The sequence below is a fragment of the Acipenser ruthenus genome, chromosome 3 (genome assembly GCF_902713425.1).
Source record: "Acipenser ruthenus chromosome 3, fAciRut3.2 maternal haplotype, whole genome shotgun sequence".
Classification (NCBI taxonomy): Eukaryota; Metazoa; Chordata; class Actinopteri; order Acipenseriformes; family Acipenseridae; genus Acipenser; species Acipenser ruthenus.
Genome location: NC_081191.1, coordinates 82,912,735 through 82,939,167, shown reverse-complemented (window position 1 = coordinate 82,939,167; position 26,433 = coordinate 82,912,735). Strand labels below are relative to the sequence as shown.

The 26,433-nt window shown below is 35.8% G+C and overlaps 1 protein-coding gene across 1 annotated transcript in view; it reads left to right on the top strand.

The window, feature by feature from the left end:
* Positions 1–761: 761 nt before the first annotated feature.
* Positions 762–26,433, top strand: part of zgc:153738 (uncharacterized protein LOC558115 homolog) — a 39,861-nt gene continuing 14,189 nt past the window's right edge. Inside the window, exons 1-8 of the mRNA XM_059017490.1 lie at positions 762–916; positions 2,832–3,159; positions 3,594–3,713; positions 5,847–6,038; positions 10,849–10,920; positions 24,747–24,952; positions 25,115–25,199; positions 25,598–25,717. Of these exons, the coding sequence (XP_058873473.1) occupies positions 906–916; positions 2,832–3,159; positions 3,594–3,713; positions 5,847–6,038; positions 10,849–10,920; positions 24,747–24,952; positions 25,115–25,199; positions 25,598–25,717 (1,134 nt within the window). The 5' untranslated portion in view covers positions 762–905. The remainder of the gene's footprint in view (positions 917–2,831; positions 3,160–3,593; positions 3,714–5,846; positions 6,039–10,848; positions 10,921–24,746; positions 24,953–25,114; positions 25,200–25,597; positions 25,718–26,433) is intronic.

Here is a 26,433-nt window from a genome sequence, read left to right as displayed (position 1 = left end):
TATCAGTAGTTCATAGACTATTCAGGGCGTTTCAGCAGTACTTGTAAGCCCGGTTATTTGTTTAAGAACCAGCTCTCGTAGTCCATCCTATACATTGCTTTTATCCAGTTTGTTTCTTATTATTCAATAACAACAAGTATGCCGTCATTGGTCGTATTAATGCTCAGTCAAATTAAGGTTGCCAATGTTTCAATCAGTGCGTGACTGGGCCGACTGGCTCGTCACAATAATAATAATAATAATAATAATAATAATAATAATAATAATAATAATAATAATAAATTAGTTTTCTTTTTGACAATAGAATATGAGGATAATGGGAAAAGGAATGCGTCTTCCATCTTTCAATATAGTCTACTTTTTTGTTTACCCCAGTTTTAAATGTATATTTCATATTGACATTTGGTTTTTAATGCACTTTTATATTCTATCTTCTGTCTGAAGTGATCATTTGTATCGTGGTGTAGTATCTGAGGAGGAAACCATTCTTTAGTATAACAGAACTGAGCTATCTGATTGGTTGTAAAGGCTGCGTGATTGTGTATTAGGTTTTTTTTTTTTTTTTTAATCCTTGAAATGCCTGCTTTTGCCTGATCAAATAGCAACATGTATGCTAACCTGGTGAGAAGTAAGTCTACTGTGCCGTTTTTATTTCAAGAGTATTTTCCGGACAAAAAAAGAAAACAACAACTTACAGTTCTGAATTTAAAACAGGCGCTCTGGAACAGTTTAGTTTAGCGAGGACCTGCCGTTTCCACGGAGATTAGAGTACATAAACATAAGGGCAGATGCCGCACGTGGAAGGCGGACAGACGAAATGTTTTATTGACTTTATTTTGTGCCCGAATCAAAGGAAACTGACTCCATGCGAAGCCTAATTTATTGACTAGCATTTACTAGAGGTCATGTCTCACAGGTTTGTAAAGGAAGGACACATTACTGTTAAATGCGATGGCTGGATTATCAGAACATCATCTGACTGAGACAGCATACATACTTAAGAATACTGTTTTAATAATAGACATGTATAAATGTTTATTGTAGTTTATTTGTATTTATTTTTTTAATTACTATTCTGGAGTTTTAATTAGATGTGATGCAGACTTGCTTTACCAGCCAAGCTGATTTAAGCTTTTTTAAAGTGTATTAAATTATGTGGATTACAATACAGTACAGGTCTACTCTATAGGACATACGATGTATTTATCTGTATTTATGTCAGTGTTTAAAGTTTGCATTTTTATTTTCCCTGAATTACATACTTTAATTCAAGATTTGCAAAGGATTTTAATTTGCAAGCCATGTCCCAAGAATCCAAAATGTAGCCTCTCTGTTTTCTTGACTTGACCCAACAAAATAGGCTTCTTTAATGGTGTCACATTGAAAGCTGTAGTAACAGTCTTTTATAACAATATATTTTGTAAGAAGGTAGTATGATTGTGGTTACACAGGCAGTAAGGGGCTGTTGAATATTTCACATCATTGTACCTGCATGGACATATTGAGTGATTGGATATTATTTGTAAAGTAAAATGTTCCAATTGTTGTAAAATGCCAACTGTATGTACCTAACTCACACTGGGAATTCCAGATCTCACAAGAAAATCCCTCAAGGGCAATTCAGTCACTGCCAAGACTTTAACAGTATTGCTACTGTACTCATATAGCAATCAGATCAGAGTGAGACTCCACAAACCTAGGCAGAAGGATTTTGTGGTAAACTATTTCAGAATTCCTTTGGTGGTATGTGTTTTATTTTCATAGCAATATTTGTACTTCACCACTGGAAAGCAGCACAGTTAACTAAAAATGTTATGGGACCACAAATAATTTAGTTAAGCAGCAAGTAGCTGTATAAATATCATTATTGAAAACCAGCCCACCACAATCATTGTGTTGAATTAATGATTTTCTGAATGTACGTAATAATTCCTTAGCCTATACTATACAGTTTGGAGCAAAAACCTGTAGCTATTCTAATTCCGTTCGCTAATCTAACATGAATTTGTATTATTAGAAGTTTAAAAGCAAAACAAAATCAAATAAAATTAACACTGTATCACACATACAGGATCTTTGTGGGTTTGTAGATTGTAGATTGTAGACTGCAGATGTAAGCAGCTTCAGCCCTAATTTGATACTGGAACAAGATAAGATTGAGTTTTACAAACTGATTTCATGGTGCAGATAGAAATGTGGCATAGTTGTTAAAACGGTCCACAGGGGCTCCCGAGTGGCGCATCTGGTAAAGGCACTCCGAGTGGAATGCAGGATGCGCCTATAGCCTGGAGGTCGCCGGTTCGAGTCCAGGCTATTCTATTGCTGACCGTAGATGGGAGCTCCCAGGGGGCGACGTACAATTGGCCGAGCACCGCCCGGGGGGGAAGGCTTAGGTCAGCCAGGGCGTCCTCGGCTCACCGCGCACTAGCGACCCCTGTAGTCTGGCCAGGCGCCAGCAGGCTTGCCTGTAAGATGCCCAGAGCTGCATTGTCCTCCAACGTTGTAGCTCTGAGGTGGCTGCACGGTGAGTCTGCAGTGTGAAAAAAAGTGGTCGGCTGATGGCACACGCTTCGGAGGACAGCGTGTGTTCATCTTCGCCGCTCCCGAATCACCGCGGGGGTGGTAGCGGTAAGCTGAGCCTAAAAATAATTGGATATGCCACATTGGGAGAAAATAATAAAATAATTGAAATTAGATTTTTGCAAACTCCACACATGTTATCACCATGATCTCAGAACAAATTTAAACATCATAATGCCACTTTAAGATTTTGATTGGCTATGGAAGATGAACACCATTTTTTTCGTGATGATTATATTTTTTTCTTTTAGCACCTACAACAAGATGTGGGCTCATGCCCATTTGGACCTGACCAGCCTTCTAGCCCAGGAGATGCCAGAGATGCCTCCTCCTTTGGAGAAGGACAGGGTGGTGTTCTTCCAGAGGGTGGCCACTCTCTATGTGCGCTATGTCCAGATCTTCCGGAGGCTGGAGTCAGTGTATGACCAGATGGTGCATCCCCAGAAGAGGCGCATTCTGCGGCAGTTGCTGGATGGAGTGATAGGGCGTGTGCTGGAGCTCAAGAACGAGATGGTGGAGAAAGAGTGTTCTGAGTATCACTACATGGATGATATCGTTCAGGACCTCAAACTGACACCGGTAAACTTGCACTGGATCTAGTCTGTTCAACATTAGTACAAAACGTTGATGTTACAAGACTTCAAATAAATTACTCAGGAATTTAAAATAGGTGCTCCCTCATTCACCTTAATTGTTTCTTGCTAGTTTTGTAACATTAGCAGTTTGATTTTTGCTTCCCAGTAAAACTTAGCAGGGTGGTAAATATTCATTAAGAAAAAAGAAGGCTATTCAAGCTAAGCTGGCAGAAGGATTTTGTGTTAAAGTAGTTCAGAATTACTTTGGTAACGTTATGTGTTTTATTTTCATAGCAATATTTGTACTTCGCCACTGGATGGCAGCACAGTTGTCTAAAAAAAAAAAAAAAAAAAAATCATTGTATCATGCTCTCTATATAGCCCCATGCTGCTTGCAGAACCTGTTCTAATGCCAGTGTGTTTACTGAAATTTTCCAGGCAGACATTGAGATCCCCATTCCCAAATACTTTATCAACGAAAGAACCAAGGTCCTGCATGAGAGAGGGCAGATTTTATCAGCGATTCTGGACAGGATGGGGTTGCAGACAAAACCGAAGGTGAGTTTCACTTAGGCTATGCTTTTTTTCTTTTTGTATTTAGTACCTAAAGCCGGATCACAAATAATAGTTGTCATTTGCATAAAACGACATGCCAAAGTTATTCAAGCATTCTGATTGGGCCATTGTGAACATGTTGTGGCTTTACAAGGATACAATACTATATATATTTTCAAATTTTAGTATAACTAAGAGCCACTAGATGGCAATCTTCTATAAGATAGCTAAAGTTCAGTGTGATTGCTAACATTAAACTTTCTCCAGGTTGATAAAATAACAAGACCGTGGTGGAATTAACCTTTAACGTTTTTTTGACATTTAGTTTATATATAGATGATACTCCATGGATGTGCATTTTGTATTATCCACAAATAAGGATGGGAAATAATCGTTGTGCTCCTGCACTCAGCTAAACACAGTACTCATTTGTATGCTTTACCCCTAGCTTGTTAAATATCCTGGTTTACCTGGAAAGGTAATCATAACCTCTTCAGTTGCTGCATTCATTTTGGGTACCACTGCACTTATGAGGCAGCTTGATAATTTAAATCATTTGCATTTTTAGTTTGTGTGTATGTGCAAATTATATTTTACAGTCATGGGGATAATATCTTTATTCACATAATCCTTCCTGCCCACACTAGAGATAAAGATGCTCCAGATAACACATATAGATCTGCCTTTAGGCAAAACCAGGCCATAATGGAGATTGAATCTATAGCCCCTTTCACACTGGCACTTCGCGTAACCGACCCACATGACACCAGGTCCTGACCCGGGTAGGTTCCGACCCGGGTAGAGCATGCCCGTGTGAAAGGGGCTTATGACTTTCATAATGTTTTACCTATACTTGCTTCACTGGGTTAGACTCTCTTGTTCTGGTTGCTTGTTAATTTGTAGGTGGCCTTTAAAATCCCCCGATCAACTACATTTAACTGTATTAAAGGTGCATTAACCTGGGACAAATGACTGTGCTGCAGTTGCAGGCCAGCAATAAGATTACTGGAGTTTATTTACAGTTGGAAATAACGTTCATTAAAAGTTTTGCTATAGATTACGTAATCCGTGTTTTTTTTTTTTTTTTTTTTATATCATATACGTTAAGTAAAAAATAAAAAAGCAACGTGATAATTTGAGATTTTTGGACATATCAAAAAAGTAATGCAGAACACCTTAAATACACTTTGGTACCAATAACATGTTCACATTCTTGTTGTTCAGTTGTAAACTAGAAAAGTGTGTTGTGAACAAAGACAAAGCATCCCCAGATCTTTATCATGTGGACGCAATAATATGGCAGCAATGTTAGGCCAGTGGTCAATGTAAAATATTTACATTTTGCCTGAAGTATTTACAAAACATTGAAATATGAAGCCGTCATCTTAAATGGTGACTAAATTCTGTTTAAATAAATGAATACAATAAATAAATAATTTACTGACCCGTTATAGCTGGATTTCTGGTGCTCAGTATAGAACAAAGACCCAAGACATTCAGCGATGACTCTTGATCACTGTGCAGTGATATTTCTGTCAGTTTCTAATAGCTTAGCCTTTGGTGGTCCAACAGTACTTGCATATTGAGCCAACATAATCACTATGAGTTAAATTATGTTGGTCCATGGTTGCAGGGGATACATGTAAGGCTTGGCTATAAACTATGAACCACTGCTGGCCCCACTACAGCTAGCCTACAGCAACCAACACCTAGCCAAACCGACTCACCCAATACTTGCTGGTTGTCTGGGTTTCAGAAATTATAATTTTGATAAATTTTCATTTAATTGTTGATTTTCAATTTTAATTAAGAGCTTAAGAACAATGCAACAATACTAAACATAGCTCAAATTAAACATACATTTCTCAATTAATTGCCCAGGTGCTCTATTTGTAGCCTTATAAAGCTAGCTACCCAGTAACACATGCTCTTCCATTTCTATTGGTCTATAGCTATTCTGTTTACACAGTATTTTTTTTTGTGAGAAATAGTAGAATCCAATGAAAAAAAAAATCTGAAAGTAGAATTTTATATTACAATGTGTAACAATAAAATGCATGTGCATGTGGCGTTTGTGAAGAGTCTTTGTTTTTGAAATTGGTTTCTGATTGCGCCTTGCTTTTCCCTTTCATTCAGACTGCTGTAGTACGGCCCCTGTCCCTAGAGGAAGCCATCAAGCTGATCCAGGTGTCGGAGCGTGCACGGCAGGGCCGGCTGAGGGCAAAGTTCATGAGGGAGATCCGTCGTGACGAGGAGAGACAGAGGAGAGCCAAGGAGAGGGGCACAGTGGGGGCAGACCTGGACCAGGCAGCGACCCGCATTCAGAAAGTGGGTAGCTATGCTCATGGATTATTAGAAATTGATTTATGATATCAGAAGTGCAGGAAAAGGTGTACAGCCTGGGTGATCATAAAAAGCTACTGTACCTGCAGAAAGTGGATACTGAGCAGACCCTGAACAATAGGAAATAAGTATCTATTCCCCTTATGTGAAAAAAAAAAAATGCACAGAAAAATGTTAAAGGTAGAAATCAGTTGAGATTATGTTTATTTACTGTATATATATATATATATATATATATATATATATATATATATATATATATATATATATATATATATATATATATAATTGAGGCCAGATCTAAACCTGTCTTTGTTAATTTTCTATCCAAAGAATGAGTATCCCAAAAACATAAATGAGACGACTTGAGTTGACCAATCAGCAATTTTGTTTTATCAGTTTTATAATCTACATGTAGCACTCTAAAATATACTGTTTGATACTATTTGCTACAGCGACGAGTGGTCCAGTCATGTTACTGTCTCTCCTAATGTACCATAAATATATCTGTTTTTATTTGTTTACATATTAAGCAGTGTTTGTTCAAATATTGGAATATTTGACCCAGCAATTTAAAAAATAAAGATTGTAACAGTTTGTAAACTACCTTTATTGTTGGGAAGTTAACAGTTGGGTTGAGTTGTAGAAACAAATCAAGTTACGTTAATCAGTTTAAAATACAGAAAGGAATACAATTGATAATGTTTTTTTTTTATTTTGTTTTTTTTCAGCAGTGTGTTTTAAATATGATGGTATACCCTTATAAAGGTTTACTGTAGTAAAATCATAGCAAAGTGTATAATAAAGCACAGTGAAGGCATGTGTAGGCATTGTAAAGCACAGAGAGTCGTGGTAAAGCATATTAAAAAATGTACAGGCACATACAGAGAGTCCTCATAATCCTATAATAAGTGTACGGTCAAAGTGAAATGCAGTCTAAAACCTCTAGAGTAGGCTAGCAGTGTATTATAAAAAAAAAAAAGTTTGGTGAATATTGGTGAAAAATGAATGCATTTATCGTGTTCACCATGTAGATTGTGACAGGCAGACAGACAGACAGACATGTGGCTTTATTACATTTTATTTTACTAGTACTAACATAAGTCATACTAGATACTGTACTTTATGGAACACTGATTATAACCATGCAAGAGGTAAAATGTAGATGCATTATATTCATAGATGTAGACTACCGGTACATGAGAATTGAGAGGAACGGTAGTTCCTCGCGCCAAGTTATCAGTGAAGCACGAGAACTGCCAGACTCTCTGTACAGCAAGGGTAGTTTACATTTTTTCAGTGTATTGGTGCAGCAAAAGTAAATCAGCCCAAAGCACCATTTCACTTTTCCCAACATTCTCAGGTGAAATGTAGAAGAAAAAGTCAATACCTGTCATACAGTAAGAGAAATAAGTTGCCAATGTAATAAGGTAAAAATGTCCTTCTTCTTCTCACAACGTATTGTTTTGCAGACCCCAGGCACGTTTATCCACGCATATGTATATTACAGGAGTTTAATGACAATTAATGTTTTGTCAACATGGAACTATACTAGGGAAGTTGGGAACACACTTATTGTGATGTCAGTGTCATTTATATTAAATTATTTATTTCTGTTTTAAAATGGAACATTTGCCTGCAAAAAAGATCTTTTTTTTATATATAAATATAAAACAAGGTCTGGCATGTGTGGGATTTGATGAAACTATATCCTTCAGTTTGCAAGCATGTTGTGTTATTACTGTCAGTGCTACACGGTTAGTTGAGACAAGCAGTATTTTGAAAGATGAAGTCAGCCAGCTGAGAATTCTCGGGACTTTGTTATATTTTGAAGATTTTTCGATTCATCATCTTCATCATCATCATCATCATCATTCTGAGATTCTGATCTTGATCTCTGAAAAATGTTGGTTTCCTGTCAGTGTAACACTCATTGTGGTCCCTGTTGCCACAAGGAAGTAAGGTTCCTCGCGATACTGGTTGATGAGAGTAACGCTATTTGTGGTCCCCACTTGACAAAAAGGAACATACATTTTTCTGAGAATTAGCTATGCTGAAGGATAGCCTATATATTTGGTAAAAGTAATACATTAATAAATATTGAAATAAATGAATACATAGATATTTCTTTCTTTCTTTATCTATCTTGATATTTATTTATTTATTTTTCACTATCATATAAACACTGACACTTAATACTATATAAAGCGAAAATAAATACTCAGCAGTTCTTGTTCAATTGTATATTAGTGAAGATTTTTGTACATAATGGTTGGTATGCTTTTGTATATTTTTACTTTCAAATTAAAAAATATATTGTAACAACCCAGACAATTGCTTTGTTGCTGAACTTGTTTTCTGTTTAGTTTGTCTCGCCTGTCTTTTATATGTTACATGTATTGTAAGGGGAACGGGTCACGCCGTTACTTAGCATGGGAAAGGGGAGTGAGTGAATGAGTGGGGAGAATGTGTGTTGCTGTTTTCGGGGGTTGCAGAGCATGGATGTGACTGGTTGATGAGCCGGACAGCGGCAGGAAATGACGGGAGATTATGTAATAAAGGGGTGCACGAGCCTGGGCACTGGAGACAGTCCCGCGCTGAACTTGAATGAGAAACTGTGGGTGCGACTGAGCGAGCGTGTGAACTGTGACCGGAGCGAATATGCAGTAAAATGTAGGGTTATTATTTTGGTGTCGTGAATTCCGGCCCCTAACAGGAATTCTCTGTAGTTTCAAATAAAACAAACATTTTTAGAATTCAACACTGTCTCCCAGAGTACTACTTCCTAAACATGAAAACATTACAATATACTAAATGAACGGATCAAACTTATTATGATAGTTTGCAAAATCAGATGAAAGCTTTCAGTGCAATCGGGATAATACATAATCATTATTTACAAAATCTTGTCTCGTTACTTGTTCAAAACTGTAACTTTACTGCTATGGTACTTGCAAATGTTATGAAATAGAAGTACAAACTTTGTGGCGTGAAAGCTAGGGCGTCTGCATTGCAAGCTGCATTGGAAGCATGTCTTAGGTTCGATTCCCACACAGGGTTTATATTGCAAACTTAAACAAAAATTAAATGTATTTTATTTATGTGTAACAAACACATTTTTAGTGTGAAGACACAAGCTAAGTTAGAAAAAACAGTTGGGGCAACCTTAGAAACAGTTGTGGCAACTTTGGCCCCCATCGGTTTTACAGTTGTGTCAATTTGCTTTGTGCTGGGCAAGTTTGCCCCAATGGTTTCTTGAAACTTGGCTTGTGTCTTTGATATCTCCACTTTAAATGGCTGGGCACTTTTGATAACTTGCCGTTTTTTCACATTTCCAATGTGCTATTGTTTCAAATATATCACACAGGTTTCACCATAAAAAGCATTGCATAAACCTGGCTATCTCAGGATAGGCATTAAACAGTAGTTTGTCCATTGGACACCACACAGGAGTCATAATAATAATTCAAATAATAGGGTTTGCTTAGGGTTTTAAGAAAATTCGGCATTCTTATAGTTTGACACAGAAATAAGGCAGAATTTTGTTACTGTGCTAAATTCATTGTATAAAGATTAGTAACTCCAAATGAGATACAGAGAGACTTTAAGGCCACAAATGCAGCATGGAAAAGAGCTCAATTCTTAAATGGAGATTACACGCCCTCCGTGTCTCCCGTCAGGCTACTGTTTCCCTATCTCCAACTGATACTGAAAAATGATACAGCCACTAGACTGTGCAGCAGGCTTGTACAGGGGGCAGAAGATCATGGAATCATCACCATTGTGTGAGTCAAGTAGCGGAGATATATCCAAAACAGACACGTGGATGTAGCAATACAACGGGAGAGCGTGAACACAAGCACAGTTGAACTTCCAAAGTATTTTAAATGCTTGCGCCCCATTTATATAAATCTTTAATACCCAACAAAATTGGTAGGCAAGTAAAATAGCTAGCTTCCACTGGCTTTTTTACTTGGGTAGTAGTATGTTAAGAGAATAACCTTTAAAATAAACAATAAGGTTTACTGTAGACCCCTATGTAATTAAAATAATTCCTGACCATTTTCTACAGTATGTTTTGTGTGCAAGTAATGGGTACATATATTGTAAAGTGATAATGTAAATATTCATATAAAACTGGGGTACAGCCAAATGCAATTCAAAATTTCAATAGGGGGCTAGGAGTGTATGATATGAGAATCAAGGTAGTGTAGTGTGATGGACAGACAGACACGATCACTGTAGAAGGGTTTCCTTTTTTTAATCAGGACTGTATTGGCATAGCGTAGGAGAACTGCAAAAGAAACTACCCTGAACAATAATGTATCTGTTCCATCCTGCAGCTAAGAAGTTTATCGCTTGTTTAGAACTGTAATATGTGTTATATTTGTCTTTGTTATATTTGTCTTTGTTATATTTGTCTTTGCTTTGCTACATAACTGATCTTGTTTTCAAAATTGTAGGTTTACTTGAATACTCTCACACAATAACACAACAACAAAACTAAAAGACATACATACATTTTATATTCATAAGAAACAACATTTTTGGGAAATGTTTGAGAGGAAGAGGCTGTTTTTATTAATTTAGCTCATGCCACTAAGTCCTGGGATCAGCCTAGTTGACCTTCTCTGTACCTTCTCAAGTGCAATAATGTATTTTTTTTGTAGTGAGGTGACCAAAACTGGACACAATATTTTCGACAAGGGTATAACAAGTGCATTATATAGTCTTAGCTTAACTTGCCTATTCACATTTGTCTGCATCATCTATTTAAGTAATTCTTTCTATGCAGGTGTGGAAAGGTTTTATACAGAGGAAAAAAACAAGGAAAGAACGGGATGACGAGATGATCTTTATTGGGATGGTGAGTGTAACTACAGCAAAGGATATATGAACACAAACTTTACCAGGAGGGTATTGTAATACTGATTCTGCATAGAAGAAGGGTGAGCTACCTCATATTTAATGCTTCATCTGAATGTAATATTTAAAAAAATATGTTTTAAACCACTTCATTTGCATTATCATGCCATATTATTTGGGGTTCTGATTTTAGGGTTAAACCTGGTATGGCCAGACTTTAAAAATAAGACCCGATTTACACATGAAAATGGTGTAAAAAACAAAACAAAAAAATAATTTACTACCAGACAGATCAAAGATCAAAGATACTTTCTAAAACAATGATCAGAATACTTTTTGTAAAAAAAAAATTACATGTATTTCCTTTCTTTATATGTCTAATAAATAGACAAGCATTATAATGGAAAGCTTCCATTTGTTAAGAGTTACGTTTGATGAAAATTGACCTGAGTTAACTTGATTCCCCACTACTGTGCATGTACGTGCTGAAATAAAGCCAAAATAAAACCTGAAATTCAGAAATCCCAGGGTTTAAGTCAAGCGGCTCCTCCAAATACCTAAAAAGAGCTACATTTAACATGGCTAATGTCAGAACACTCATATTTTTTAAATACTGTTAAACTTACTATACTATATAATGAGCTGCTTTAGTGGCATGTATCTGTAATTTTCTTATTTTCTTTCACGTACAAAACCAAACAAACAAACGTGGACCTCACACATCATGCAGTTCAGTGGAGTATGTCCCAAATTATTAGGAACAGCAGTCTAATTTATTACACTACAGTAATCTGGCACAATTAAAAAAATGCTAAATAATATAATTGTTTCCTTGAAAAGTAATATATATATATATATATATATATATATATATATATATATATATATATATATATATGTGTGTGTGTGTGTGTGTGTGTGTGTTAAACAAAAATAAATAAAAGGAACTAATTACTAGGCTTTAATCCGAAGCTAATACATTTTACATTTTTTGTCCATTTCATTTTTATATATTTGTTATAAATTTCATTTTCATCTCTAGCCTCTCTTCATACACGGAGTAGGAAGTCACACAGCCCTTGCTAATGGTAGTACTTAGTGGTCTTTTTTCTTTAATGATTTTCTCTTTAAGTCTTCTGATATTTTGCTAATGATACAATATCTATGGATATTACCGGGGGTATGATGGAATCATTAATGGTGATGTTTTAAAAATGATTATCTTGATAATTTGGATGTCGGTTTCATGCTCTACTTTAATAAATCTTTTGTTCTTCTTTCTCCTCATAGTAGTCATTGTTGTCTCCTTCTTAAAGAGTGTTATAAACACATTATGGATAGATACATTAGTGACTGATGCAGCGCCCAGACTTGCATTGTTTTTGGTGTGAAAGTGCATCATTAGAAAATGTTCCACTTGGCGGGGAAGCGCGTATTAACTGCACTTGCAATGAAATGAGGTCGTGATAGATTGTTAAAGTTATAGAAAGCCATTAGGTTGAAATATGAACCTCTCAATTGTCATAATGAAGCGGGGGGCTATTTGTGGAGCGATCAGTGCGTTAGGATACAATTGGAATCCATAATGACAGACACAATACATTATAGGCAATAAGTTTAGGGCTTTAAGGTAAAAGAAGTAATCATAGTGTATCTGCAAAGAGTGTTGTTACAAAGCCTCCATTAACCTGCAGTTCAGGGTCCAGGGACTCCTCATTAGTGGTAGCAAATCTGGATACTTGCATGAGGCTTGTGTAACATGGATAGTGGAGGATCATTAATACAGCAATTTGAACCTGAGTTGTTTTTCAAAAGCAGAGATGGTGATATTAAAACATTGTGAAACCTATAGTTTAGCAGCTACAGAACAGATTCAGACATGCAAGCAAATAGACACAAATACTGTTTGATACGTGAATGCACAAACGTAAACAGAAGACATTTAGACGTACCAAGGTGAAATGTGAGAACCGACTGTAGCAGGTTTAACTGAGACTTTGTAGTATACTACAGGTTTTATGCAACAAGTTAGTCAGTGAATGTATTGCCTACTACAGGTTGGATACATTTTCTGTGTAGTATGGAATAGAAAGAAGCCTCAATTCTAATTATCTTAGCAGCAACAAATTTGTACAGCTATGGCCAAAAGTTTTACATTTTCCTAGAATTTTAGGATTGAGTCATAATTTAGATATGTTATTTAACACCATGTAATCAAATAAACTAAAATTATATTACAAAACTATAATAGTAGAAGTTAGTATTTGCAGTGCATTCCATTGTGTTTACAACATTGTCAATCTTCTCAGGCATGGACCCAATGAGGTGCTGAAGGTATGAGTCATCCTTTAGATGCAGCCTTTACACTTAAATCCAGTTAATTTCGGTTGCAAGGGAGGAGGTGGTCTTGGAGAGTTTTCAGGTACTAGTCCTTGTTTATAGCTGTCCAATTGAGTAAAATGTGTAGGCATCCTGTGCCTTTGGCAGAAAAGCATCTTCAGATATGGACAGTTTCCGGATGCTTCGTCACTGGGATGGCACACTCTGACTTGTATGTAGTATTTTTTAGGTATTCATGTTCAATCAGCAACTTGCCAGAATTTACCGTTAGCGTATAAGATCTCAGGTTGACTGTTTAAATTTAAATATACATTTCTTTATATTTTATAATGAAGAAAAATCTTAATCTTAACAAGTTTGTCATGTATTGTTATTGAAGTATGCAGGCAGGTTCATGTAAACATAGGGGGTAATTAGGGTGACCACCCGTCCCTAATTGGATGGGACAATTCCTAAATGTAAAGATCAAGTCACGGCCCCAAGCTAAATGACTTTGGGACAGAATTCATCCCGGATTCCTAGACAGTGCAATCTTACAGTTTAGAGGCACAATCAAACTATAGCATGTCTGTTTGGAGCAAAGCCCCACCCCTTACACAGTCCCCGAATGTTTGACACATTGGATAGCCAATCTAAGATATAAAACTATATAGTCCCACTATCATGTGACTGTTTACACTCGCATCATGTGTTTGTAACACTTAGAGAAAGTTACAAAAAACTATTTCACAGTGCTTTGTAGCCAACTACGCCATTGGGGGTTTAGTCCCAAAATTAATAAATAGACACACGTTGATAAGGGTTATATATATATATATATATATATATATATATAGAGCATATATGTATATATATAGAGCACACAGGTTCTTTTAATTGGGGGTTTCAGTGCGAGTCCTCTCCGTAGAACAAATGCCAGTTGAGACAGTATTTAAAAAGCAATACGTTTTTATTACAGATAGAGAATTACAATTCTTATTGGGCAGTCCACCATAAAATACTTGAGGGTGTATAGAGATGGGCAAAACCAGTACAATTATAACCGTTTGCTCGGGAACTGAGGCAGATCAGTTTCCACTGCATGTGCTCAACCCAAAACAAACAACAAAAGAAACAAAAACAAAAACTCCAATAATAAATACAACAAAAGAAACGCAACTAATCCAGTGAGTTAATATTCAAACGAAAATTCAATAATAACAAAACAATTCAAATAATAAAAACGTGCATTTACATATATATATATATATATATATATATATATATATATATATATATATATATATATATATATATATATATATATACACACACACACACACACATATATATATATATATATACAGCTCTGGAAAAAATTAAGAGACCACTGCAAAATTATCTGTTTCTCTGGTTTTACTATTTATAGGTATGTGTTTGGGTAAAATGAACATTTTTGTTTTATTCTATAAACTACTGACAACATTTCTCCCAAATTCCAAATAAAAATATTGTCATTTAGAGCATTTATTTGCAGAAAATGACAACTGGTCAAAATAACAAAAAAGATGCAGTGTTGTCAGACCTCGAATAATGCAAAGAAAATAAGTTCATATTCATTTTTAAACAACACAATACTAATGTTTTAACTTAGGAAGAGTTCAGAAATCAATATTTGGTGGAATAACCCTGATTTTCAAGCACAGCTTTCATGCATCTTGGCATGCTCTCCACCAGTCTTTCACATTGATGTTGGGTGACTTTATGCCACTCCTGGCGCAAAAATTCAAGCAGCTCGGCTTTGTTTGATGGCTTGTGACCATCCATCTTCCTCTTGATCACATTCCAGAGGTTTTCAATGGGGTTCAGGTCTGGAGATTGGGCTGGCCATGACAGAGTCTTGATCTGGTGGTCCTCCATCCACACCTTGATTGACCTGGCTGTGTGGCATGGAGCATTGTCCTGCTGGAAAAACCAATCCTCAGAGTTGGGGAACATTGTCAGAGCAGAAGGAAGCAAGTTTTCTTCCAGGACAACCTTGTACTTGGCTTGATTCATGCCAAAGCTGCCCGATTCCAGCCTTGCTGAAGCACCCCCAGATCATCACCGATCCTCCACCACATTTCACAGTGGGTGCGAGACACTGTGGCTTGTAGGCCTCTCCAGGTCTCCGTCTAACCATTAGATGACCAGGTGTTGGGCAAAGCTGAAAATTGGACTCATCTGGGGGTGCTTCAGCAAGGCTGGAATCGGGCAGATTTGTCTTTGTGAAGGACGCATGAATCAATAATCAATAAATTGGCAATAATACACATTAACTACTACAGTACGATTTAGCAGCAATAATATACAGTGCCTATAGAAAGTCTACACCGCCTTGAACTTCATATTTTGTTGTGTCAGTGCCTCAGAGTTTCATGCATTTAAATGAGTCTTTGCTTTGAAATGCACAACCCAGCAGAGGGCACCTACAGGAACTGCTGAATTTATCCTGAAATCATGTGAATCACTACAATTTAACACAGGTGGAGGCCACTTAAATTCGTGTGTGATTTTGAAGGCGATTGGTTACACCTGAGCTAATTTAGGATTGCTATTACAAGGGGGGTGGACACTTATCCAACCAAGCTATTTCAGTTTTTATTTTTAATTAATTTTCTACAAATTTCTAGAATAATTTTTTCACTTGGAAGTGGGGTAGGATGTGTAGATAAATGAAAAAAAAAACTATTTTAATGCATTTTAATTCCAGGCTATAAGGCAACAAAAGGTGAGCATATTGAAAGGGGGTGTAGACTTTCTATAGGCACTGTAAGTTAGCAGCAAAAGTATACATTAGCAGACGCCCTTATCCAGGGCGACTTACAATTGTTACAAGATATCACATTAGTTTTTACACACAATTACCCATTTATACAGTTGGGTTTTTACTGGAGCAATGTAGGTAAAGTACCTTGCTCAAGGGTACAGCAGTGTCCCCACCGGGGCTTGAACCCAAGACCCTCCGGTCAAGAGTCCAGAGCCCTAACCACTACTCCACACTGCTGAGCATGCTTACAGACACTGCTGCTTTCGCCAGCAGTTCCACTTCTGGCAGTACAGCAGTCAATACAGTTAATCCAGAGCATGTGTTTTCAAACTGCACAATACCTGGCAATTGAACATTTATTCCAAAAATCACTGATCTATAATTAAAGTTAATTACATTTGTATCTGATTTATTTATGTAATTAATGTAATAGTAAATTAGCAAGTCATATGTTAATATAGTTGATATACAGAAATGATTTACTGAATACGCATTGTAATTAATATGTGTTATATTTATGAACAAATTGATGTTAATTTATTAAACTAAAGGACATTTACTTTTCACAGGAACTATTTTCTTTTGCGTAGTGATATTTACTGTTAGTGGATTTTTTTTTTTTTTAATTTGCTGTGTTAATTTAAAAAGTAAATAAATCTAATCATTTTATAATCGTTTTATAATAACATTAAGGCACTCCAGGGGATGGGGTGACATGTCACCCCATCCCCTGTCGTGCCTTAATGCTTCATTAAAAACATACACTCTGTAGCTAGGATCCATGACCTGTTGAACTGAAAGCCTGGAGCCACAAAATCTTAAATTCATATCTTGATCCACTTAAAATAAGATGGTACAACCATAAGGTAAGACCTCTGTTGAGTATGATACTGTTTGACCGCTTTTCTTCTGAGTTTAATCTTTTTTTGTGTGTTACTTTCATGTATTATTTACTGATAGCAAGTTGTTTTAGCCATAGCTAAATGCTGTAACTCAAATGCAGACAACTGAGAAGGACTGAGTGTCATATCATTTGCTATTCAGGTGCTGGGGCCGTATTCTTGAAAAATCCTTAAGAAAAAAAAAAATCTTACATTTTTTTATCCAATTATTCTTAACTTTGGACTTAGGAAAAAAGTTAAGAAGAACTGCTATTCTCCAAAAAAATCCTTAGGAATTTTCTTAATGTTTTTCTTATCTTTTTTTTTTTTTTTAAAGAACGTTCTTTTAAATTGGCTTAACTTTAAGATAACCAAACCCTTGTCTTAAAGTAAGTAGCTCTTGGGAGGTATGCAGAAAAAATACATATTACATTTTTTGGAGAGTTTAATAAAGAAATACAAATATATATTTTAATATTTTTACATATTTTTACATTATTGTGAATCTTATGAATTCCCAAATACAGTTGATTTTAATTTATGGGTATTTTGGTATTTAATAGCCAGTTAATATAGACCTAAATCATGCTATAACTAACAGTGTAATTGTTTTAAGGATTATTTATGATATCCTTAATTAAGATCAGTTAAGGAAAATATGTATGTAATCTGTATGGCATATTGATGAGATGTGTATGAATGTTTTACTTAAAATATTGCAACTTTTTGTAGAATGGAGGCCCGGTGGTTGATCTTACAAGAGGGAGAGAAGACAAACGTGAGCGTGAGATGAGACTCCGCATCTCTTAAGGGATTTAAAAAATGCTGCGAAATTCCCTCGTCTTTTAGTCAATGATTGACAGGTCACTACAGCTAGCGAATCACAACTTACGTATTGCTTTTACAGACGGTTACAAAAAGGAAAATGCATCATCATAATAATAATAATAATAATAATAATAATAATAATAATAATAATATATTACTGTTATTTATTTGTGTAGGGTAGTCATTGCATGTCTCTGATAAACACCCACAGCAGCCGATAGTCGGTGCAAGAAGGAGGGACCAATTTATTAAACTCTTTGTTTATAATACAGCCTAAGCATCCATTATCATTATACATCTGAATTTAAAAGTTTTTCAGTCATTAGGGACTGTTTTTACCCTTAAGAAGACCATGATCTATTCGCCGCACTACAATCTAGTCTTCGTTTACGGAAGCGGCAGATTCCCCAGGTAGAAGCACGATTTTCGTTCAGTTAAGAAATAGACCTCCGTGCTGGTGCTGGGAGGGAGTTGGGCTACGATAATTGTTTTACAGCTGTATTTCTATTAAGTCGAGTTACATGAACACCTTTTGACAATTAATGGAATAGTCATTGTATTGTTTTATTTCTGTTTAGATTTGCCCGATTGTATAAAACTATCAGAATAAATTGATCAGATGAAACTGAAGCGTGCGTTCACGTTAATATTTATGCATGGTTTATTTATTTATTAGTAATACACTATAATACGTATATGAGTATAAATAAATAAATAAATATATTAATTAAAATGTAAAGCGTGTTTAGCTAAATCAAAATACATGTATTTTAAATTCAGTTTGCCTTAGGCCTATATTAATCATTTTTCTTAAGACACTAAGAAGTTCTAAGAAGAAATTTAGGAAGATTGTAAGCAAAATTTGAAGAATTGAACTTATCAATTTTAGGAAGATCTTAACTGTTTTCTTACAAACTTTCGTAAGTTTTGTCCTAAAAAGAATTTCAATAAAAACTTAGTGGAATCAAACACATGATACAGAATCATTCCAGTAAACCCTTTCCGTCACTGCACTGATCTCACATGTATCTATATGAAAGATAGAGACATTATGTTAAAGGTGTATTAGATTTTGTATTGTTGCTTCTAGTTGTTTGAGTCCTGCAGGAAAAAATAAAATAAAATGAAGAACGTTTATTTTTTTATTTTTTAGACGATGTCCCTTCCAATGCCTTTTTTCTTTTCTTTTCTTGGCTGAGGGCATAATTTAACCTGTTTTACAACATAATGGTCTATCAAATAATAATAAAAGTATACATTTCAGTACGAGTCTTAATTTAGATAATGCTTTACTTTTTTTTTTTTACTTATAATTACTACAGCTCCATATTATGTGATTTATTGCTTATGATTACTTTTTTTTTTTTATATTCATTTTTAGAATTAGCCCCAGTGGTAACGGAGGTGAATTTCATTCATTTCATTACATCCCTGGTACCACTTTCCACCACAATACTCAAATTAGAATTAAGAGAAACACAATCATAGGAACTAATTGTCTAATTACTTCATATTAAAAAGACTCATTAGCGGGTTGTGAGGGTCCAGGTCCAGCCCATTCAAGCAGGTCTCATTGCCAGTGTAGCTCTGTGTGGAATGGGACTTTGTCCCTTTAAGCATTTCCTTTATTATTATTATTTTCTTTTTTCTAAATTATAAATGGGATGGAGGGGTGCTGGTGGATGTTGTTGTTGAAAAACTCCTGGCTCCTGTGAAAATTGAAAGCCCTCCATTTGAGAAATGAATTTATTTAAGTCACTGTATTTTTTTCCCATTAGTAAGTGTTTAGTTCAGCGTTTTAAATAATTGCGTTACCAGGAATGATATTTAAAATACATTTGGGAGTCAATGAGGCGGGAAAGTGCCTACATGTTTTGCTGATGACACCCGGGCCATTTGGAAGACATCAAAGTAGAGAGGAGGTAGCCCAGATGCATATTATAAACTCGTTATAGATATCATTTAAAAGGCCGCACTTCAGCAGCAAATACAATATTCCCCGTCTCTCTCTGGTAATGTGTGTTTGCAAAGTCGAAACTCTTGATGCCTTCAGTTAATGTGACATCTAGTAAAAAATCAAGCAACCTCCACCCCCTCCCCATTTATTTTTCCATATAACTGTAAAATCGAATGAATTGCACTGATTTCCATATCAGCATGGTCGTTAAGAAAGAGAAGGGACGCTATTAAGTGTATATGCTTTCGGGTGGAAAGTGATAAAAGCATGGTATGTAATACAAAAAAATAAGTTGGAACTGTCTTGAGAGTCTGAATTCATAGCCATAGCTTTAAAGAAAGGGAGTATATTTTATCTATCAATACTTGAAGAGTAAGTAGCGGGGTTCCCATGTGTTGCTACAATTGTTTAAATAACGCACCTGTATTTTTTCTTTAACATCGTGACAGTTTTTTACACTTATAACTTTAAAGTCTGCTTCAAAGCTCTTTTCAAAATGTCCGCTCTAGTGCACTGACAATGTAAGGATTATTGCCCACATTGTCAAACAGGTAGAACAGCAATAACGATTCATGATGTGGTACGGAACCAAAAACCCAGTGCATTAGAGCAGACATTTTTGAAAATAGTTTTGAAACAGACTTTAAAGTTATACATATAAAAAATGGTCAGTATGTTAACAATTAAAATAAAAATTCAGGTCAGTTATAGCAACAGTTGTAGCAACACGTGGGGGTGTATAACGGTGTATTTTTAGAGACCCTGCTACTTACTGTTCAAATGGAACATAAAACAAAATTCACTCGATTATACCTTTTGAAAGTTTGAAACTTCCTCAAAACACAGCTAATCACTCCATATTTAGGGGTCCTAGGATGTGGCTAGACTACTGAGAAGACTACACTGACAGACAAGCACAAAATAAAACCCATTACACCAATTGGATACTGTGTGCAATTTTGATAATTAGATGATTCCTTCAGATCTGTTTGTAAAATTCAAGAATTGTTATGTGGTATTTATTTCAAGGTTCTGTGAAGAAGTAGAGCTCTGTTGGGTATTAGTTTATTTGTCAGATTGTTTAATAATATATAGCATATCAGTACATTCTAGTGAATTCTACTGAAGGGTAAACAAGCAGCAATGTGTGTGCGTCTAGTGAGAGCTGCAGTTCAGTGAAGGTTCAGTCTGTGTAATTCAGAGTAACAGTGCAGGGGAGAATAGGGCTGCCGCATCCAGGGAAGGGAACCAATCTTTTCTAGGGTGTGGTATTAATGAATCAAACAATTCTACTTTTATAATTATTCAAATTACACGGTTTATTGATTAATTAAAAATGTGTTTGGTTTACACATTAGCTGATACAGCATACTCCACATAGAATGAACCTATACAATAGTAGACCGTTTCACCATGCTAACCATGGGCAGCAGTGTGGAGTAGTGGATAGGGCTCTGGACTCTTGACCGGAGGGTCGTGGGTAGGAGATACTGCTGCTGTACCCTTGAGCAAGGTACTTTACCTTGATTGCTCCAGTAAAAACCCAACTGTATAAATGGGTAATTGTATGTAAAAATAATGTGTAAAAAATAATGTAATATCTTGTAACAATTGTAAGTCGCCCTGGATAAGGGTGTCTGCTAAGAAATAAATAATAATGGATACCTTTAAGTCCCTTCAATAGAAAACTTCCATACACCCTAATACCAGCCTAACATTGGACTCCTTCCAAATGCATATCTATATACAGAATATAATATTAAATTCTGGTTCTGGCAATCCTTCTCAAAGAAAATAATCTCCTTTTTGACTCGAGTTAGACAAATGGTGCCTGATTTTATTCCCAGTATATAATGAAATAGTTTGTCCAACGAACAGCAGGTGTCGCCACTGTCATATTCTATTAATGTTTTTGTTTGTACAATACTGTCCTTTTCTTCCGATGCCACCTTTACCCAGTCATATGCCTTTATTGATAGCACATGGGGTATCTCATGGATCTGTTCTTCAGTGCCTCAGCTTTCCCCATGTGACACACATTTTAGTCCATCATGGCAGCTATCCTCTCAGCACACACATCAGTATCCATTAACAGTTTAGTGTAATGAGGTCTGACATCACTTGGCGCTTATGAGCACGTCACTTTGTATTGTACATAGTTGCCAACTATAATTTATTAAAACATCAATATTGACACCATTAGTTCCAAAAACAAAATGCTCCATCACTCATTACCTTGTAATCCTTACATTTTAGAGTGGCCAATGGATTCCTAATTGTTAGTTTCTTTATAGATGAATTGCCTTCACCTTGCTCCATGCATATTATAACCTATTAAAAAAATAAACCATATTAAAAAAAGCTCATATGTTATATTTCTAACATAGGTCAGCTTGCGTTACTGCTTTTTCTATATAATACTCTAGTATAAGTAAAAGAGTAGAATACCCTCCTGTTTAATTAACCTTGTCAAAGTTAAAGCTGCAGTATCCTTACAGTAACTATTTATCAAGCATTTAAGATGGCAAAACATAATGTTAGTCATTTATGAGAAAAATCTTACAGCTTCACAAGCATACAAGTAAAATTTACATTTTGTATCATGACCCGATACTAATAGTCCTTTTCTCTGATCCCTTTCTGAACCAGAAGGCACTTTTAAAGTCTTTGTCCTTTTGTGTCGGCGATCCATCCTTGTTAAGTGAAGATGTTAGATGAAAACGTTATTTATCATAGTCTCGTTTGTAATGTTTGTCCTTTTCTTGTGATTGTCTGCTGATGCTTAAACAATCCCAATGTGTTTAGGCAGGTCCAGGGAATCCCTCTATCACTGGTTACCTAAAAAAAAAAAAAAAAAAGCAGTATCTGAATTTCTTTTTATCATTTCATGTACTATGGTTTTTCAGAAACTGCAGGTCATCGTGATATTGCAGTTTCTTTTTCCTTTGCAGACCTTTTTTCTTTCCTCAGGAACACGATGTTGATGCGTAGACACTTCTTTATGGGATTTAAATGTGTTTTTCTACAGTTTTAGAAAAATTAAACAATACAGAGTCTACAAAATCAATAAAATTGTCCCTGCAATAGAAAACTTGCATACCCTGATACCAGCCTAACATTGGACTCCTTCCAAATGCATATCTATACACAGAATACAATATTAAATGTTTATTTTATTCCTTACACTGTTGAATAGAGGACTATACAATACTTAGGAATTGACTGACTAGGAAGTGTAAGTTCTTGTTGATTGAAAGGCAGGCACAATGTTTATTTCTATTATTTATTTTCGCCCCACAGGTTTCTTGTGAATTTCATTATTTTAGTATCCAAGAATTACATAAAAAAAGAAAAACATCAAAACCATGGTAAAACAAGAATCCACATAATTTACTGTAGTGAAGTTAGAACATTATTTCATGGGCCTCATTTACGAAAGGGCACTACATCTGGAGTAGTGAGCCTAACATGTGTGATAAATCTAAATAAAGGGCCCCATTTATGAACAGAGAACGCATTCATTTGCATGCACAGTATTTGGCTAATTTACATACCATATACCATATTATATACTCTGACACCTTTTTTCTTTTTACTGTTTGAGATTGCCATTGAAAGTAAAATACTCTTCTCTTTCCTTCTATTTTCTAGGAAAGCTTTTTCTAGTTAATGTGTTTTGTGTAAAGTAGTATATTTGAGTATATACAATTATACAATTATATAGACATTTTCGTGTACATTACAATGTATATATATGCACCAAGTGAACAGTCGTAACTTAAATGGTTCAAATCGTTCAAATAAATTTTCATAACCAAGTAATTCAGCAAGATGTATTTTTCACATTAGTGAATCAAACTAACAAATCTGATGAATGGATTCACTAAACTGAATGAATCAAACAAATTGAGTCAGTAAAAAGAATCGAACTGCACATCACTAGTTTTCAGGCCAGAGAAATAGCGAACCTATCAGTGGTTAAAGCCTGGTGTCCAAACAAATTAATTATCGTTCACTTTAATGTGAACAATACAGTTATCGTCCTTTAGTAAATACGGTGTGAATGAAGCTCATCTCATTATTAAGAGCAGGGTGCCTCATTTAAATTCATTATCATCCAAGAGTAATGTGGTCATTATTGTTCCTGCTTTCTTTTGACACCACATACGTTATATAAATGTTGCCAGAAAACCCCAAAATATTGGGATCTGGCACCTGAACTATATTAAAGGAGTGCAAACCTCGGTTTTAAAAGAGTTGACAGTCGCGCTCTGTATTCCCTGTGGTTGTTGTCATAGAGGTGTATTGTCCTGTGTCTAGTGTATTTTTCCACGACAATGTGGAAAGACCAAGTTGCTTCATAATCATCCTGTATTTTTTTTAATGCTGCAGCTGTGTTCACAGTGTTGAGCACATCCCTTGAAAGCTTTATAGAAAAAAAAGCTTTTTCCCTACAACTATTATTTGATACACAGTTCTGAGGCTTTTTAGCTTGTGGAATGTTCTGAGCCCATTTAAAAATGATGCCAGTGTTTATTTGTGTATTGCTTTTTGTGTAGTCAAGGCACAGAATGCCCTCGAACAAAGTTGGCTGTAAGACAACATTAATGCCAGCATTGCCAGTATAAGACCCTGGGGAGACGGTCAGTTCAAGTTTGCTTGTACTGCCCTCTGCCTAAAGCAAGCAAAAGTCAGTCACTGCAGAGGAGGAGGTGAAGCCAGGGCAGCTAATGAAAAGTGTCAGCGGGAAGCAGTTATACCAATGAAATAAGTAAACAGGTTACGGCTAATACTACAAATCTGAAGGATTTGTTTAAGAAACTATGACACACTTAATATAGACAGCTTAATTTTAAAAACATTTTAGACAATGGAATATATGTCATTTAGACAGTGTAAATGTGGGACTAAAACTTCTTGGGGGTTGGGAATAAGTCTGTTCAGTTTAGTGTGGTGGACTACTTCCTCTCAGTGGTGGAGTTCAGTCTCCAGTTCTTTAACCCTTTCATAAAATGCTAGTGTTTTCCCCAAAGGCACTGGGTCCCCAGCACATCCAGCCCTGTCCAGCCACAGTTGCTGCCCGGTCCACTGAGGAACACAGACAGCACAGGCAGGGCGAGCACGAGCGGGAGTACCAGATGGCGCTGGTCAGTGTCAAGGATAAGCTGCGAGAGGTGGAGGGGCCAGACATGAGGGAGACCATGAAGGACCAGATACGCCAGTGGTTCATTGAGTGTCAGTAAGTACACCTCTGGAATAAGAATCAAATCTGGAGAAAATCAGAACTCGTTTTTTATGTGTTCCTGAGCCACACAAAGCCTGCATTCATAATCTTGAGTAATTTATATTAGAATTACACCATGCTGCCATTTTTTTGTAAAACTTTTTTTTTTTTTCCTAGTGATCTCACTGGAACTTTTCCTGAATATCCAGATGAAGAGGATGGGGGATCAGCTGTGATTTTTGCTGAGAAAACACCCAAGCAAGTAGGTTTAAAAAATAAAAAAATAACATGATTACACTGCTGTTTATTTACAAAGCATGTGGATCAAGATGGCAAGCCTTCCAGATTGGCACACATTGCAATATTAAAATCTGCAGCAATGTAATGAATATAGTACATCATTTATGAAAGGTTTTGTAGTATAACATAGTAAATCCATTGTGAAAACAAGAATGAAGCTTTTTATGCATTCACATAACATCCCCCAGATGAAATTACAGCGTAAAGATGCTAAAATCCCTTTACATGGTATCAGTTCTGGATGTTGTAGAGGGCAGAATCTATGTGAATTATGCAGTAGAGAGCCTAGTATAAGGATGCATTTTGTAAATATTGTTTTGGATTAGTATGCAAAACATTTTTTTTTCTTTCTTTATTCAGTTACAGGAAGAACTGGCTGCACAAGAGGCTGAAAAAGAAAATGCACAAAAGAGCAAGGGAAAGAAAGAGAAAAAGACAGACAAGGGGAAGAAAGGAAAGGAGAAGGGGAAAGGAGAGGAGGTGAGCAGATCTTTATTTTTTATTTTCTTCTGAATGCCATATATTTTTAATAATTCGTCTGCATGTGTAGGCTGCATTAATTGCGTGGAATTACACATCTGTGGATTCATGAGATTTTCCACTGGGTACTTTTACTGTAAACAATGCTATGTTAAACTGAGCACTGTTTCTTTAAATAAATCTTTCTTCTGTTGTTACCATAGACATGTGAAGGAGAATGAGACAGATGGTAAAAGTTTAAGGAACATAGTCTTGCACCAACCTCCAGGTTGCGTTTCAGTTGAATGCGTCCATACGTAGCATGTTTTCACCTAGAAAAATAGTGTATACAGGAGTGAATATTATTTTGATGGTTGACTGCCAAGAATGATATTGCATTTATGTTTGTACCAGCTTTGGCAGTCACATTGCAGAAACATGCTTTGGGGTAAAATTAAGAAAAATTGTCCCACACAATATTTTGCATTGGTAGTAAATATCTGGGGTACGCACATGTGAGTGGATTGTTAATTAACTTAATTGACAAATTTAAAGAGGAATTCGCTATTTAGGGATACTAAAATATTTATTAAGTAAGGGGTCTGAGTGGGATAAAAGGGTAAATAAATGTCTCACCCCCAGTCTTTCTGTTTTAAGGCTTGTGACAACATAATTTTGATCACATATAAAAAACAAATCAGCCTATAATTAGAAAAAAAATACTGTTATTGCAATGT